Genomic DNA, 17,887 nt, shown 5'->3' with positions numbered 1-17,887 from the left:
GACCAAAAAACAAAAAACAACAACAAAAAAAGAAAGACATAGGACTCGGGGTATTCGAGTCTCAAGCTAATAAACACTCATTCTGAGGAAAGCACAGCAGTTGTCATTGGCCCAGTCCCCCACCTTCCAAAAAATCTCTCAGTCGATGTGGAGTCAGCTGGGGGTGGTGAGAACCATGTCCTGAAAACTGACAGGTGTTGGCCCTGTCTCTCTGGGCCCCTTGGCTTCTCTACGCTCTGTGCCCACAGCTCTCAGATGAAGACAATAATCACTGGCAACACAACAGGATGATGGTGAGAGACAAATATGAAAGTAGTTGTAAGAGAGCCTTCAGGCCTCCTCCATTTGTGCGTGTCTTATCAGACACTGAGGTCTGTACTTCCTTGTATTAAACCCAGGCTTTCTAGTTCTTGGCTACAACTGAGTCTCTCGCCAATACCCTCAACTTTCTTGTCTCCTCATCCTTTGTTTCACCCCACGTGGTGGAATCCTGGTCTCCAAGCGTCAGGTTCCACTTACAGCTCCTTTTCTCTCTCCTCTCTCCTTCCTAGCTCAGCTTCTGGAAACAAGAACCCTTGCTGACTCTCTGCATCTGCCCCCCCAGTTTCCACCTGTACCACCACACTGAAACTACTCAGCAGGCTCATACCGGCTCTCATGAGCCAACTGGAGTCTCTCTTCTCAACTCTGCATTCAGTGACATCACGTTGGCAGCTTAAAATCATCCATGGCAGGAGTGTTTTACACGACAGACATTGGCAAGTACTATAAATCCGGCTTTCCTGCTCTCCAAGGTGATGGTTAACTGTCTTACCAGTATATCGCTTCCAGTGACCTTCTAGTTGCTAAGTGCAAAAGGGCACTTTCCAGATTTTCTTTACTCGGCTTTATCTTCAGCCGAGTTGACACAATTGATGATTCTCTCCTTTCTGAGAGGTTCTTCATCTCTGGCTGCCTAGATGTCACTCCTCCAATTTTCCTCCTACTTCTCTGTTCCCTTCTCTGTGCCAGCCTCTTACAGACTTTTATTTACTCATCAAATATCAATCACCAAATATTGGTGTTTTCCAGGATTCGGTCTTCTTTTGCTATACAAGCTTCATAGGAGACATCTTACGTTCCCATAGTGTCAACAAATAGGAAAACAAAAGGTTATCCTTGACCCCTCCCCAGCCCTCACTTCTCCATATCCATCCAGTATCAAGTTCTGCTGATTTTGTCTCCTAAATAGCACTCATTCTCTCCTCTTTTCTCTCATCTTCACTGTCAATACATAACCCACGCCACCATCATCTCCAGTCTGGACCACTGCAACAGATTCCTGCCTGCTCTACTTCTGGCCATTATTGTCCTCTGTGTCATTCCCCACAGTTCAGCTTCGGTGATATTTCACAATACAAACCTGATTTAAAAAATTCTTCTTGTCCCAACAATCCAATGGCTCACTGCTGCTCTTAGTGTAAGATCCCAATCCTTAGCATGACCTGGGGGTACTGCAGGGTATGGCTTTCAGCCCCCAGTCTCCTCTCAGACCCACCTCTCTAGCACTCTGGCCACCATTGGCTTCCAATGCACTGTGTTCCCCCTAGAAACAGACTTTTGTACATGCTATTCCCTCTACCCAGAAAGTCTTTTTCTTTTTCTTTCTTTCTCTTTCTTTCTTCCTTCCTTCCTTCCTTCCTTCCTTCTTTCTTTCTTTTTCTTTCTTTCTTAAGTTTATTTACTTATTTTGAGAAGAGCAAGAGAGAGAACAAGCAGGGCAGAGGCAGACAGAGAGGAAACGAAAGAGCATCTCAAGCAGGCTTTGCACCGACAGCATGGAGCTGGATGTGGGGCTCGATCTCATCAACCGTGAGACTATGACCTGAGCTGAAATCAAGAGTTAGACACTTAACCCACTGAGCCACTCAGGCGCTCCTCTCCTCTTTCAACTTTATTCCTTTTTCAGATCTCATTCAAAAGGTACTTCCTCAAGGACGACTTCCCTCGAACTTCCAGACTAGCTTAGGCCCCCTGTTAAATGTCCTCATGGCACCTCTTCTTCACATTACTTACTGAAATTGTAATTGGTTAGCTTTTTGTGTTCCCCATTAGATCATAAGCTACAGGGACAATTTGTTTTTTCTGTTTTTGTATTCCCAGCACCTAGCTCAAATATGTTTTGAATGAATGAAACACAAGTTTCAGCTTCATACCCAAAGCCAGTCCCCCTTCCGAACTTCTGGTCCACATAAGCTAGTGGTCTACAGGTGACTCCACTCTTCTAATGACTCAGACCCAAAACCTGGGAGTCATCTTTGACCTCTCTGTTTTTCTCACCTCCTGGGACCTAAACCACTCATAAATCCTATCAGATCTACCTTGAAAGTACATCCAGTATCTCAGACAGTATGTACCTCCTGATGGAAGAACATAACCCAACTTAGGAAGCTGTCTTGTTAATTCCCAGGCTGTGACAAACTCTTCAGGACAAACAACATAATTTCTTCAAAAATATATTGCAAGGGAAGAAAAAATAGTTTCTTCACTACACTGCAGTGAGAGTCATTGGTTATTTACATTTTTTTAAAGCAGGCTCCACACCCAGTGTGGAGCCCAGTGCATGGCTTGAACTCACAACCCCAACATCAACACCTGAGCTGAAATCAACAGTTGGACGCTTACACTGTTGGTGGGAATGCAAACTGGTACAGCCACTCTGGAAAACACTATGGAAAATAGTTTTTAAAAAAACACCAAAAAACCCTAAGAAAAGAACTACCCTACGATCCAGAAATTGCACTACCAGGAATTTATCTAAAGGATACAAACGTGCTGATTCGAAGGGGCATATGTACCCCAATGTTTATAGCAACGCTACCAATAGCCAAATTATGGAAAGAGCCCAAATGTCCATCAACTGATGAATGGATAAAGAAGATAAAGTATATACATACAATAGAGTACTACTCAGTGACGAAAAAGAATGAAATCTTGCCATTTGCAACATTGTGGATGGAACTAGAGTGTATTATGCTAAGCAAAATAAGTCAGAGAAAGACAGCCATATGGTTTTAGTCTTACGTGGAAATTGAGAAACTCAACAATTATAGGGGAAGGGAAGGAAAAATAAGATAAAAACAGAGAGGGAGGCAAACCTTAAGAGACTCTTCAATACGGAGAACAAACTGAGGGTTGCTGGAGGGGAGGTGGGTGGGGGTATGGGTTAATGGATGACAGACATTAAGGAGGGAATTGTTGGGAGGAGCACTGGGTTCTACCCCTCCTGAAGCCAAGGCTACACTGTATATTAACTGACTTGAATTTAAATTGAAAACAATTTTTTTAATGTTTATTTTTGAGAGAGAGACAGAGACAGAGACAGAGAGACAGAGTGTGAATGGGGAGGGGCAGAAAGGGAGGGAGACACAGAAACTGAAGCAGGCTCCAGGCTCTGAGCTGTCAGCACAGAGCCCTTAAGGGGCTTGAACTCACAGACCGTGAGATCATGATCTGAGCGGAAGTCAGAAGCTCAACCAACTGAGCCACCCAGGCGCCCCAGAAATAATAATAAAAAAAAGAATAAAGTCACTCACAAACAACAACAAAAAAGAGTTGGACACTTAACTGACTGAACCACACAGGTGCTCCAGAGACCTTCTTCACTGACCTGCAGTCTCTTCCCTATACTGCAGTGACAGTCATCCTTCAAACACATTAGATCATTTCCTTTTTGTTGAAGCCCTCACACGGCCTCTCGCTTGGACCTTCTGGAACTGCTCTCTGCCCTTCCCTCCTAGCACTCAGCTGCTCATCTGCTCCCCCATCATCTATCTGTGTCAGAAATACAAAATCTCTGGCAAGGCACACGAGGCCCTGGTGATGTGTCCTCTGTGTACCTCTCCTGGCTCACCACCCGAACCCCAGTCCTGCGGAACCACATGCACTCACCCATGCTCCTGTGTTTTAGCCACTCCTACCTGGACCTGCCTGCACTGGGAAGCCCAGGCTCGGTCAGGCCCAGCTCAGTGCCCTCTCTCTCAGAACCCAACATAATCCAATCTGGTTCTGAGCAACTAGGGACTCAGGGTTTCGTTTCGTAATCGTGCCTTGCCTCATCAGTCTCCTTCCCAGGTCTCTGGCTCCTCAAAGGCACAGGCTACCTCTTATAACTCTATAGCCCTGGCCTGGACACAATACCTGAGACCCCAAATTAAACATATTTTGAATAAATGAATTAAAATTCTCCATAAATTAGCACTGTTCCAGCTTTTAAATCTCTGTATACCTAAGTTTCCTATAACAAGAATAACATCCTGACCCCTATGTGACATAGAAGTCATAGTTTTTAAAATTGGGGAAAAAAGTGCTCTTCACTTCTCAGCAAAACATTCCAAGTAACTAGAATTGAGGTCTTAGACATCAAGAATGAAATCATAATTTACAAAACCTTAAGAAATGTAATCATACTTCTGCTATAACCAGTTCTTCCAGGAGTTGTCTAAACTTGGGAGAATTTCATTTTAAAATCTGCACCCCAAGCCAACTCACCTGCTCACTGATGACCTTCCTTGGAGAATCAGCATCAAGGGGAGTACACTGAGGAGGGGGAGTGGGGACAAGGCAAGGGGTTCCTCTCTCCAGAAGGGAGACTGATAGCTGGCCAGGATTTGGGGAGGAGGAAGGTGAAGAGTTCTCAGATATGGAGGAAATTGCCTCCGCAAAGAGCAACTGAGGGGAGACAGAGGGCGTGGGACCCGGTCAACCGGGGGGGGGGGGGGGGGGTGTGGGTAATGAGAAAAGAGGAAGGTGAGAAACAGGAGTAAAAGAACCCAAAGTGATTAATACAATATGCACAAGTAGGATTGCCTTGCAGGATTTGTTTTGATGCTTTTAATCGAGCTACTTTCTCAATTATTAAAAATTTGTTCAATATTTAATCTGTTTTGCTAGATAAGTGAAGTTAGTTTCAGCAGGCAGCAGTTATCAAATTTTTGATTTGGATTTGGTTTGGATTATCCTTCAAATACAAAACTGATGCTTACTGGCCAGACATTAGTAGGACTGGAAATTTGCGTTATTTTCCCTGTGTTGGTGATGGATTATGTTGCCTGAGCCACTGGCACTCCCTTTCACACTAGCTACTGTGACTAACTGCATGCATCTGAAGATAATTAAAGTTAGGAATATAGTCTGTGATGAGGGGACATTTTTTATGTGAAAAATTACTAGCTTAAAACAGTATTAAATATTTTACTCCATATTCTTTTTAATACCTTTTTAAAAATGTTTTTGAGAGAGAGAGAGAGAGGAAGAGAGAGAGAGAGAGAGAGGGAGCAGGGGAGGGGCAGAGAGAGAGAGAGGGAGACACAGCATCTGAAGCAGGCTCCAGGCTCTGAGCTGACAGCAGAGAGCCTGATACAGGCCTTGAACTCACGAACTGTGAGATCATGACCCGAGCCGAAGTCAGACATTTAACTGACTGAGCCACCCAGGCGCCCCGATTTTACTCTATATTCTTGAAAAGAAAAAGTGTACAGATTTAAAAAATGATTTTATAAGGCAATATCCCAACATACAAGAGAAGGCAAATGCCCAGAGTGTAGAGGCATCAGAAATAAAGCAGCGGTGGTGTCAGGGAAAGCTGAGACCAGTACGGCCTCCTGAAGGCCATCACTGTAACAGCTATCATCATAAAGCTGCATTCATTTGTCATGCCTCTTTGCCTCACTGCCCGTTCAGTTTACATTAAGTATTTTTCTCTAAGGTGTTGAGAAGAAACAAAAACATGGGCTTTGAAGTCAGGGAGATCTGGCTTGGAATCCTGGTTCTGTCTGGTTGTGGGATCTTCTCAAAGTCACTACAAAATGTAGATAATGAAGTCTACTTCCCATGGTTGCTGGGAAACACCTGAATGAAACAGCCCATGGGAAGAACCTTGCCAGATTCCTGGTACTAAGTGTAATTTGTTTCCCGAGGAGGAGTAGAGTAGACAGAACACTTTCAACGCTCTCTGATTTATCACAAGGTCAGGCCTAGCCAAGGCATTAAATGATAAGAAGACTACAATCTCTCTTATTTCTGCTTTTTTTTTTTAATGCATATTCCATTTGAGTCCTAAGCATGTAAGTAGGTATCATGGAACGTAAACAAGTAAGGAAACAGAAATATATTAAATGAGTAATATGTGAAACAATGCTGTGACTCACAAAGAGGAAATAGCCGCTTGACTGCACAAAAGAATTAACATTAAAACATTTAAGAGACTTAACATAGAATAAGCTATTTTAATCAAGCAAAACCAAATTTATATTCATTATTTCTAAAAATAAAATTAGACTTTTCCAACCCTTAACATCTGCATTTAATAATATCTTCTAACCAAAATACAGATGCTAAAACAGCAAATTACAATATATCTTGTACAGCATACAGTATGTTCACTGTTTACACCTACTTTAATTCTAGTTGGTCGTTATGTACTCAATGCATAAACATCACTCATGATAAAGTTTTCACAATTAACAAAAATGTGACAAGGCTGTCTTAAAACGGCTCTGCTATAAATTGTATAGAATATACAGAATTACAAAGTCAAGTATTTTTTTTATCAAAATATACACCCCTCCCTGAAACTAACACAAGCTATCAACATTTTAAACGAATAATACAATTATAGAAAATATTTGCAAAATTATTTTTTCATGTATAAATATTCTGCCATATTTACTTTGGTCTAGAATTATCAGCATACAAGTCCACTTAAAAAATTTCCACATGTAAGGGCTAGGAGACATCACTACATGTAATAATTTTATATTTGGAGTTACCTCAAATCAAAATGACTGAAATACACAGTAATTCTCTTTGATTAACAATCCCAATTGAGATAAAATAAATTAGTAGATCACCGAATTACCTATTCAATGTTCTAATTATCAATTCAGAAATGATTTTCATAAGCCCTTTGTGACCATCTCTTTTAACAAAACCCAAATGAGTAGTGCAGGTATACATATATACAACGTATAAAATAAGGATGAATTTGCTTGCATTTCCCCATTTTCCTCTATTACATAATACTGTATGTAAGTAAGTGAAAGTAGATCAACAAAAGATAAATGCAGATGCAATATTGGGGTTACTTAACAGCAAAATACTACTGTATAAAAAGGTCAGCTTTGATCGTGTCCTTCTCTGGGTGTTTAAATGCTTTCTCGCCCACCCAAATCCGTATTAAGTCTTCTTCATGGAGACATCACAATACTTGAAGAGAGAAACTGGAGTCCTTTGAACTACTTCTTCATTATGGTGACTCTGCAACCTTGAATAACCTTGGACTTCCATCTATCAAATCCCATGAACATGAATAGCTGTAGGTCACCCTTAAACCAGGTTCCAGGTTCTGCTCACACTGGTGATCAAAGGGTAGGAATGTTTTCTCTCTCCCTCCTATTCTGGCAGTTTACAACCTAAGAATGAGGAGTTCCAGCTTCCCAGAACCTAGTCCACATGATGGAATATCCTACAGGGCAATTAGACTTGGAGGGTAATGGTGATGGTGTGGGGCAGCATAAAAGAACATGAAACAACTTAAGTGGGTTTTTAGCAAGGGAGCCAGGTGTCTGCAAACATGAAGACAAGGCATCTGGCTTTGGGGATATGTTTCTGAGTCATATAAGTAAGTGATGGAATCGTATTACTCCACAGTCTGTCTCTCCTCCAACCTCCCCCAAAACAAAGCTACTGTTTGAGGCAAGGAAGGTCATCGCTTCCTCTTGCCCACTCAAGTCATTAATGCGTGAGGTGGGAGGTGTCTTTCTGATGCCCTTTTGTTTTATATTAGTATATACTTGTGGGCTGCATAATCTCCAAGAAGGCTAATAATCACTGGGATTAGGCTTTCTGTCATTTTCAAGTGCCTGGGAATTCACCACCATATGCATGCTTTGCACTAAATTTCCTGGACACTCCTTCAGTGGAATGGGATGTGTCAGGTTTTAACTTAAACCCTGGAGACTGATTAAGTCTGTCTGAAATAGACCTCTACATCCATGGCCTTGTGATGGATGGAAGACTGCAGGGAGTTTCAGAAGAATTTGACCCTTCTTTATTTTCTGAAGTGAGGCCACTGCAAAGTAATATACAGCACAGGTGATCAGAGAAAAATTCTGGGAGGGCTCTCCCCCATAGATAAGGCATGACCTATTTTTTCTGTGACTGGAGTAGACCAGTTCTAGTAATAGCTCAGCCAGAACTTCAAGGGAACAGCATTCCATCTAAAAGCATACAACATGCTCTTAAATCATATCAAGATGCTTTCTACTGATTTTTCCATTAGTCCTCATTATTTGCAGATCTATTGCTCGTCATTATAATTCTCTACAGGGGACATGGATAGTTAAAAGTCATAGTGATTTATATATGTATTTTACAAGGCTTGTGTTGCAGAAAAGTAGTTCTAGATAATGTATGAATGTCCTACTTAAGTTACTCAATTTCACACATATTTTCAGCTATAATATTAAATATTTCTTATATATCCACTAATTTAAACAATTTTTAATAGCGCAGAAGCTGGATGGGAAAAATGACTGTCATAGCTCGTTTACCTTCTAACATATTTATGAAGATGATGTTTTCATGATATCCGACCCTCGTTTTCTCCAGTGACTAAAGACAGCTCAGCAGCCAGTTCCTATTAGCACTTACTAGAAAGTTCTAAATTAGGCTAACATTAGACTCTTTTTTTTCCACTGGCAGAAATACCACAGCTAAGAACTTCATAAACTTCCACAAGATACTTGGGATACTGGAGGATTCAGCTATTTCATTTTTGTGCACTTTGCATGAAGTTAATGCTAAAACCCAAAGTAGATATTAGGATCCTTTTTCTGGAATTTTCACAAATGAGATTTTCTTTTTTACATGTCACTCCTTCATGACTGTTGTGTGAACAAAACAAAACTAAACTTAAAAAAAAAAAAACACACACCAGAAGAAACAGCTAAAAACACCCCAAAACAACAAACCCACCAACTTATAGTTTTGAAGATTTTTCTAAGTATCGCCACTCAAAGGACATTTTCAACAATGGTTTGCACATTATCCTTTTGGTCATTGTCTTCTGAATCATTGACATGTGGGTTCTCCAGAGGATTTGAGTTCTCATGGCACATGTCACCTTCGACTTTCTCCCGCTGACTTGGGCTCTTGAATAAGTGTTTCTTCTGGTGCATTCCAAGGGCAGCAGCTGTTTTGCAAATTTTGGGGCACTGGAAGCAGGCATAGCCCTTCCCATCATGCTCCCAAATGTGCCTCTGCTCATGATTCCTTTTTGTGGAAAGGTACAAAAAACTCTGAAAGCAGAACTGACAGTGGTAACGCTTTTCGCCGGTGTGGATTCTTTCGTGGATTTTGAGCGTCTCGTTCAACGTGAATGCCTTGTTGCAGTACTGACAGATGAACTCCTTCACGCCCAGGTGGATGCGTTCGTGTTTCTGTAAGTTTCCCTGCACCGAGAAGCACCGCCCGCAGGTCTTGCACTGGTACGGCTTCTCTCCGGTGTGACACCGCATGTGCATCTTGAGCGTGGAAGGGCTCTGGAACTGCTTGGCACAGAACTCGCAGGCGTAAGGCCTAGCAGTGAGATGCCGGTGGGGCCTTCCTTGATTGCCGGCCCCCGAGGCTTTGTCTCCATCGCAGAGTTCGCACTGCAGCTTGGGCATCTCTTTATTTTCTTCTTCCTCAAAGGCCTTCTCCTGAGGAGCTTTCCCTACCGCACAGTCCAGTTCTGCTGGGTATTTACACTTATTGCTTGGGCTCCTGTGTTCATGTTCTTTCTTCCAGTTGACCTTCCTCATTTTCCTCAACTGTCTGGATTTCTTTTTGGGTTTGTAGTTGTAGTAAGGACGCCAAGGTTTGTCAGTGGAATCCTGGTCGCTGGCGTCATCGAACATCTCGTTCATTTCCACACACTCGGACTGGCAGAGCCCGAGTGGGCTGTCTCTGTTGGCTTCTGGGTCACTCTCTTGTGGCAAGGTCTCCTCCTGCACTTGATACTTGGGTCTTCTCCCTCTTTTATAGAACAACTTAGATCCTAAGATGTGCCTTTTCACGATGGCTTCGTTTCCGATTTTCACCGTTATCTGGCAAAGGGGCGCCACGTTGCTGTTGGTGGAGGTTCCTGGCAGAGCAGGCTTTGCAATGTAGGTTTCAATTTTACTGGTTTCTTTCATACTTGTGGTTTTGCTCAATGACCCTCCGGGATCAGCGACGTATTTGGACTCCTCTGCTATCTCCCCCTTGTTACACGGCACGATCTTCTTTTTCTCCTTAATGCTTTTGGGTCTGCTGATGACCCTGGCCGCTTTGTCAGGCTCGAGTTTGCTGTCGTCTTTCAGCGGCTGACTGCCTGCTGGGTCCAAAGGGGCTCTGTGGCTGCTGCTGGTCATGGCGGCAACAGCGTTGCTGTGCATTATCACTGATGAGAACTGGCTACTATGCACAATGACCGAGGGTGCTGAGCCACTGTAGCTGATCACAGAGGCTGCGTTCTCACTGCCACCACTCAAAGACGAAACAGGCACGTCCCCTGCTGGGAGGTCAGAGCTGACAGCATTCTCAGTGGAAGAAACCGACACCTCGGCAGAATAAAAGTTATTGTCGAGATCGACTTTCAGTGCTTCCTCTCCCCACTTGGTCCCCTCTGCGCTCTGTACGTTGGCAGAAGCGGGCATGTCCTGGCGTGCAGATGTTTCCAAAGGGACGGCTGGACTGCTGGTGAGGGTGTTGACGCGGTCTTGGAAATTCAGCGTCGGTAACTCAGAGCTGTGTGGATTCTGAATGACATAGGGACCAGATGCTGACGCATTCATCTGACTGCTTTCTCGAGCATTTTCATAGGAAGAATTTCGGTAGCTCTTATAAGGAGCCCTCTTGCATTTCATAGGCAGTAGCCTGTAAAGTTTATATGGATACACACTAGGCTTCAAGCCTCCATTTGCTGTTTTTTTACTGATGGAAAGTCTGTGATCTATGGCATGGAAAGACTTCTGATGGTTTTTGAGAATATAGTAGGTCATGAAAGTTTCAAGGCAGAAAATGCACTGATAGCGCCTCTCCCCTGTATGCCAAATTTCATGTCTTGTCCTGTACTCAGCCAATGCAAATACTTTGTTGCAGTAATGACACGGATATGTTCTTCTCCACGAGTGAACATTTGCATGTCTTCGGAGGCTGGATAAAGTCACGTAACTACGTTTGCATACAACACAGCTGTAGAGCATCTGCCCATTAACAAATTTAACCATGTGGTCCGTTTCTGGCAAGGTACTTCCGGTACTGGAAAACTCACCAATCCTGTTTTCAGAGAGCAACGGTTCTGGACCTGTGAATGAACTTCCATTCTGTCCGATGGTTGGATAGTTTTCTAAAAAGCGTTGGTTTCCTCCGGGAACAGGCATGTGGCTGGACCTCATACAAATCTGCTCGTGCCGATCCAGTCTGTTCAGGGTGCTGAACTGCTTGTTGCAGTACTTGCACACTAACGGCTCCTGGGTTGGCTTGTGGAGCTGCATGTGGGCACTGAGCAAAGTGCTACTGTCAAAGGACTTGGAACAACAGCTGCAGTTGTACACGAGAGGTGGGACCTCTGCCGTCGGCGGCCCCGGGACGTCAGAGGATTTATTTTCATCTTCCTTGGAAAAACGGAGATCTCCTTCGTTGTTGGGAGATTTTGAACGAGGAAGAACGGCAGGCAGCTCTGGACTTCTTTCCTGATTAACCTCTGAGCTGGCTGCTGGAGGGGGTGGTCTATTTTCTGCAGCTGAATCAGAAGCCTGGGGTATGGAGACTGTCTTTGGCTTTCGGCACGTTTTCGGTTTTGCTGCTAGAGCTTCACAGGTTTCTTTACCTGTTTTACCAGGCGAACTGCTGTCGTGTTCACGTACGGGCTGACTTCTGTATGCCTCGGCCACGGAGGAAACGGCATACGAGTGCTCTGCCAGCGTGCGGACGGGCTCTGCCTCGTGGCACACGTCAGTCCTCTCCAGGCAGAGGCTGGTGGTTCTCATGGAGTCGGAGACCTTTTTGAAACTTGCTCTCAAGTCCAGTGGAGAGAACATGTTATTACTATTTTCTGTTTCAATGATGGAAAATGCATTTGTGATCCTTGGCCCATTGGTGATGGCAGGTTCTTCATGCCTTTTTTCATTTTTTTCTTCTTTAACCACTCCCTTTTCAGTAATGCAGAATACATAGGGACCAGGGGAATTTGAGAAGTTGCGATCAGTAAGGTCTTCCAAGAAGGATATTCCCAGCTTTTTCCCTGCAGCTGCAAGATCCGTGACTGTTTCCTGTCTCTTGACGACAACTGTGGAGCTGTAGATATAATTAAGGATCTCTGTAAACACTTCAGCTTTGAGATCATCCAGTTCCAGGACATGGCTGGAAATACAGATTGTATGGCTCCAAAAGATATTTTTGAAATAAAGGCTTGAAGCAGCCAAGACATTGCTGTGGGCTTTAAATTTGGTGTCTTCCACAATAATAGTGACATCGCATAAAATGCCCCGAATGCGCTGCTCATTTAAGATGGAGAGCACTGTGTCACTGTGCAAGTCGTCCTTGAGGTCCCTGGAAAGGGACATGACTGTCATCTGAAACAAGAGGAGAGAAATGGTCAGAGACCCTTCCAAAACTAGTTTCTTTCTTTCCTTCTTTTTTAAAGTAAGCTCTATGCCCAGCGTGGGGCTCAAACTCACAACCCCGAGTTCAAGAATCATATGCTCTACCAACTGAGCCAGCCAGGCGCCCCAACAAGTAGTTTCTTTATTTCTAGACAATTTTCAATGTTTTTGAAAAACTTTTTTTTTTGTACGAAAATACAGGTTTTTATCTCATTTGCTGTTACTTGCAAGACTTGGAGTCAACATTAGAAGCTAAATCTTGATCTCGCCCCAGCCTGTTTCTCATACCATTGCTAATAGTTGTTATAGTTGGAAATCCTCCCAGAACTCTTTCTCCAAAGCCGTAGCTATATATACACGTCCAAATTTGGGAGGAGGAGGGTTCCCCCCCCCCCCAAATGTGAAGGGTCTCATCATCACTCAAGGCTGCTGCATTGAACTCCTAGAGCTGGGCAATGCCATGGTCCTGCCACAAACGTCCTATTTTCATAGATAACCCTGAGGACCCGATCCAAACATCATTTATGAAGCAGGAAGATGATTTTTTTTTTTTAAAAAAAGCTTTCCCTAAGTAAGCAGTACCTGTATACAGAGGTACTGCCCGCTCAGAGAAGAACTGGAGAAGCCATTCTAATTTGTGGCTCTGAAAGGTCTCTCAATGGAAACCCTCAGTCTGCATGACCCAGTCTGACCACCAGGGGTTCCCTGCCTCTCTGTGTTACTGGCCATATCTCATACTTTCTCTAATTTCCCTTTTTATTACAGCCAAAGTAGATTAGGGTTTTCAAAAAGGGCTCGGTGACGTACTGAAGGCACACGAAAAAGAAACAATGCACAAAACCAAGAAAGCATGTCTCTGAGACTAGTCTCATTGTGGTTTGGATTTGAAGGTATCTCTTTAAGATCCTGATTTCAATTCCTTCAGACATATACCTGTAAGTGAGATTGCTGGATCACATGGTAGTTCTATTTTTAATTTCTTGAGGAATCTCCATACTGTTTTCCATAGTAGCTGTACCAATTTACATTCCCACTAACAGTGCACAAGGGCTCCCTTTTGTCCAACCCTTCATCAACATTTGTTCTCTCTTATCTTTTTGATGGTAGCCATTCTGACAGGGGTGAGCTGATATTTCATTGTGGTTTTGACTTGCATTTCCCTGGTGGTTAGTGATGTTGAGCACTTTTTCATGTGTCTGTTTGTCATCTTTATGCCTTCTTTGGAAAAATGTCTATTCAGGTTCTCTGCCCTTTTGTTAATCGGATTATTTGTGGGTTTTTGGTGTTGAGTTGTATAAATTATTTATATGTTATGGATATTAACCCCTTATCAGATATATCATTTGAAAATATTTTCTCCCATTTGGCAGGTTGCCTTTTTGTTTTGTTGACGGTTTCCTTTACTGTGCAAAAGGCTTTGATTTTAGTGTAGTCCAAAAGCTGATTTTTTGCTTTTATTTCCCTTCCCTCAGGAGACATATCTAGAAAAATTATTCTATGGCCAATGTCAAAGAAATTACTGCCTGTGCTCTCTTCAGGGTTTTTATGGTTGCAGGTCTCACATTGAGGTCTTTCATCCATTTTGAGTTTATTTTTGTACATGGTGTAAGAAAATGGTCCAGGTTCATTCTTCTGCATGTGGCTGTCCAGTTGTCCCAGCACCAGTAATTCCACTACTGGGTATTTACCCCAAGAAAATAAAAACACGAATTTGAAAAGATATATGCAACCCTATGTTTATTTCAGCATTATTTACAATAGCCAAGATATGGAAGCAACCGGTGTCTGCTGATAGATTAACAGATAAAGTAGATGTGGTACACACGTACATGCACACACACACATACACACACACACACACACACACACACAGGAATATTACTCAGTCAAAAAAATGCATGTTGCCATTTGTAACAACATGGATGGATCTAGAAGGTATAATGCTAAGTGAGATAAGTCAGAGAAAAACAAATACCATATGATCTCACTCATATGTGGAATTTAAGAAATAAAACAAGTGAGGGGCACCTACGTGGCTCTGTTGGTTAAGCATCCGACTCTTGGTTTCAGCTCAAGTCATGGTCTCACAGTTCATGAGTTTGAGACCTGTGTTGGGCTCTGCGCTGGCAGCACAGAGCCTGCTTGGGATTCTCTCTCCCTCTCTCTGCCCCTCCTGCATTCATGCTGCTTCTGTCTCTCTCAACATAAATAAATAAACTTAAAAAAATAATAAAACAAGTGAACAAAGGGGGAAAAAGACAAACAAAAAAACCAGACTTTTAAGTACAGAGAGCAAACTGGTGGTTACCAGAGGGCAGGTGGGTGGGAGGATATATGAAACGGATAAAGGGGATCAAATGTGATGCACAGCAAGCAATGTATACAATTGTTGAACTGAAACTAATATAACACTGTATGTTAATTGTATTTCATTAAAAAAATACTGAGTCTAGTCACAGGTTCCTAAATTGGCACAATTTAAAGGCACAGTGGCTCTTGTTCTGGTTCAAGGATCTTTGTTCTTCCCGGCACCTAGTTCTTGGTATTTTCTCTATATATTTTAAACCATAAGCCTGGAATGGCCAAAGCCTACCAACTAATATTCTAGTAAGGGATCTAGATTAAATTCAAACTTAACCTTACTCTGTGTCATGTATTCTGTTCTGTTTCATTTTAAAAATGCTAATAGCAACTCACTCAACTAATTTCACTATACTAACAGATCGCTTCTGCAGTTAAAACCAAAAAAACCCCTCTAGTCTAAAGGTCATACTAACGAGCTGTTCATCCAGCCTATCTCTCTCTCTTTTTTAAAATTTATTTTGAGAGTGAGACAGAGAGAGAGAGAGAGAGCAAGTGAAGGAGGAGCAGAGAGAGAGAGAGAGAGAGAGAGAATGAGAATCCCAAGCAGGCTCCACACTGTCAGCACAGAGCCAGATGTAGGGCTTGATCTCATGAACTGAACCATGAGATCGTGACCTGAGCTGAAATCAAAAGTTGAATGCTTAACCGACTGAGCCAACCAGGCAAGCGCCCCCAGCCTCTCTAGTGGCAGTGTCTTCCTAGCACTGAAGTACAACATTTAACTCACAGCATTCATTCAGCTGTGGAGAGACGAGATGGCTAAATGAAGAATTTCTTTTTAGCCTTTTCTGAAGCTGTTATAAGTTGTGCCCATTATGTTATTTAGTGTCCTTTATACTTTAGGATCCATTTGATTCATTCTTTGATCTCATCCAGCCACAGGAAAAAGTGCATTAATACTAATAAATGCTTCTATTTCCAAGACAAGGAAGCTTAGAACTAACTTTTATCGTCAACTGTTGTAGCCATTGTTAGCTTGGATTTCTGGTGTGACTAGTGTCTCATTTTCTTCATTTAATATTAGTTCTTTTCTACTTGTGTACTGTGCCTTTAATTGTAACCGTCCATGAATCTTTTTTAGAAATGTGAGGGATTAAGTCTATAAATAGAAATGGAATTAAATGAAATGGAACTTACAGCTTCCTCTATGCCCCTGAAGGAGAGGGGGTCACCCCTGAACAGGTGGCAGGAGTCCGTTCTTCATTGGTTACAGATCAATGACATATTTTGCTGATGCTTCTTTTGCCTTCCATGAGTTCTCTGCTCTGGGCCCCTGGAGGATCCACTTTCTCTCCTGCCTCATTTATTCACATCCTGTTTGGCTTTTCTGAAGCCCATACGTTATTTCAATTCTTTATCCAGCCTGACTGGATAGTCTCAGATCTGGCAAAACAGATACTATATGATTTTAAAAGGTGGTTTCCCTCTCAGCATCAAACAGATGCTGACATCTGTTTTGTCCTTCCACCTCAAAACTACTGCTTCTTCCAAAACATTCCAATTCGCAGCACTCTTAAACTCCAACTAGGCCCTACCTTCACTTGGGAAATACAGTATTTCACATCAAGCCAATGAACACTCCAGGATGTTAGATGATAAGCCCCCCCTCACTTCTGTAAGATTCTCTGATTCTTCTCTTAGGCTGTTCAATTAGGATGGTTAGTAAAAGGCCAAATGTTAACATTTAATAATATCTTTTTTTAACGTTTGTTTTTGAGAGAGAGAGAGAGAGAGAGAGAGTGCGAGCAGGGGAGGGGCAGAGAGACAGGGGGACAGAGGATCCGAAGCAGGCTCTGCACTGACAGCAGAGAGCCTGAGGTGAGGCATGAACCATGAGATCATGATCGGAGCCAGTGAGATACACAACCGACTGAGCCACCCAGGCGCCCCCACATTTAATAATATCTTAATCATACTCACAGTTAGAATAATGCATCTAATAGAAAGTATCACTATATAGGTCATTAACACACTGTTGTAACTACGGAATATCCACGTACGACACTATTCAAAAGGGGGATGATCTACCATGGTGTGGCAGAAATCCTTTTATAATCAGAGTAACTATGCAGCACTTCAATCTACATTCTTGGCACACACAAAAAAACTTCATTCTTGTGTCACTCTTCCCCAGCACATGTGTTAATGTCTAACATGGCTAGACACAGTACTCAGAGCTGGAAATACTGAGGAATAGGAGACAAGTCTCTTTCCTCAAGGAGCTCAGAGTCTAGGGGGAGAAAGAGAAGTGTCAACTAATAATTGCAATCCATGATGGTAGGCTTTATACTAAAGGTATGTACAAAGTGTTAAAGGATGAAGGGCCAACTTGTTATTTACAGGGGCCCTGGAAAGCCTGGCATCAATCAATCAATAAAACAGGAGTGTGGGATCAGGGAAATACAAATCAAAACCACACTCAGATATCACCTCACGCCAGTCAGAGTGGCCAAAATGAACAAATCAGGAGACTATAGATGCTGGAGAGGATGTGGAGAAACGGGAACCCTCTTGTACTGTTGGTGGGAATGCAAACTGGTGTAGCCACTCTGGGAAACAGTGTGGAGGTTCCTCAAAAAATTAAAAATAGACCTACCCTATGACCCAGCAATAGCACTGCTAGGAATTTACCCAAGGGATACAGGAGTACTGATGCACAGGGGCACTTGTACCCCAATGTTTATAGCAGCACTCTCAACAACAGCCAAATTATGGAAGGAGCCTAAGTGTCCATCAACTGATGAATGGATAAAAAAAATTGTGGTTTATATACACAATGGAGTACTACGTGGCAATGAGAAAGAATGAAATATGGCCCTTTGTAGCAACGTGGATGGAACTGGAGAGTGTGATGC

The 17,887-nt window shown here is 42.7% G+C and overlaps 1 protein-coding gene across 14 annotated transcripts in view; it reads right to left on the bottom strand.

The window, feature by feature from the left end:
• The window catches only part of ZBTB38 (zinc finger and BTB domain containing 38), a 172,678-nt gene that overhangs the window by 25,176 nt on the left and 129,615 nt on the right, over nt 1-17,887 (bottom strand). For 10 of the 14 annotated variants that reach the window (XM_086674420.1, XM_086674421.1, XM_086674417.1 and 7 more), the window contains one exon: nt 6,134-12,638. The exons of the other annotated variants lie outside the window; for them this stretch is intronic. In XM_086674420.1, coding sequence (XP_086530546.1) covers nt 9,054-12,638 — 3,585 coding nt within the window. In that variant the 3' untranslated portion in view covers nt 6,134-9,053. Of the gene's footprint in view, nt 1-6,133; nt 12,639-17,887 lie in introns of those variants that run through there. 14 annotated transcript variants of the gene reach the window in all.

Source organism: Puma concolor, chromosome C2 (assembly GCF_028749965.1).
Source record: "Puma concolor isolate L17-30 chromosome C2, mPumCon1.1.hap2, whole genome shotgun sequence".
Taxonomy (NCBI): domain Eukaryota; kingdom Metazoa; phylum Chordata; class Mammalia; order Carnivora; family Felidae; genus Puma; species Puma concolor.
The sequence above is the reverse complement of the archived record's forward strand: the minus strand, read 5'-3'. Positions and strand labels throughout refer to the sequence as shown.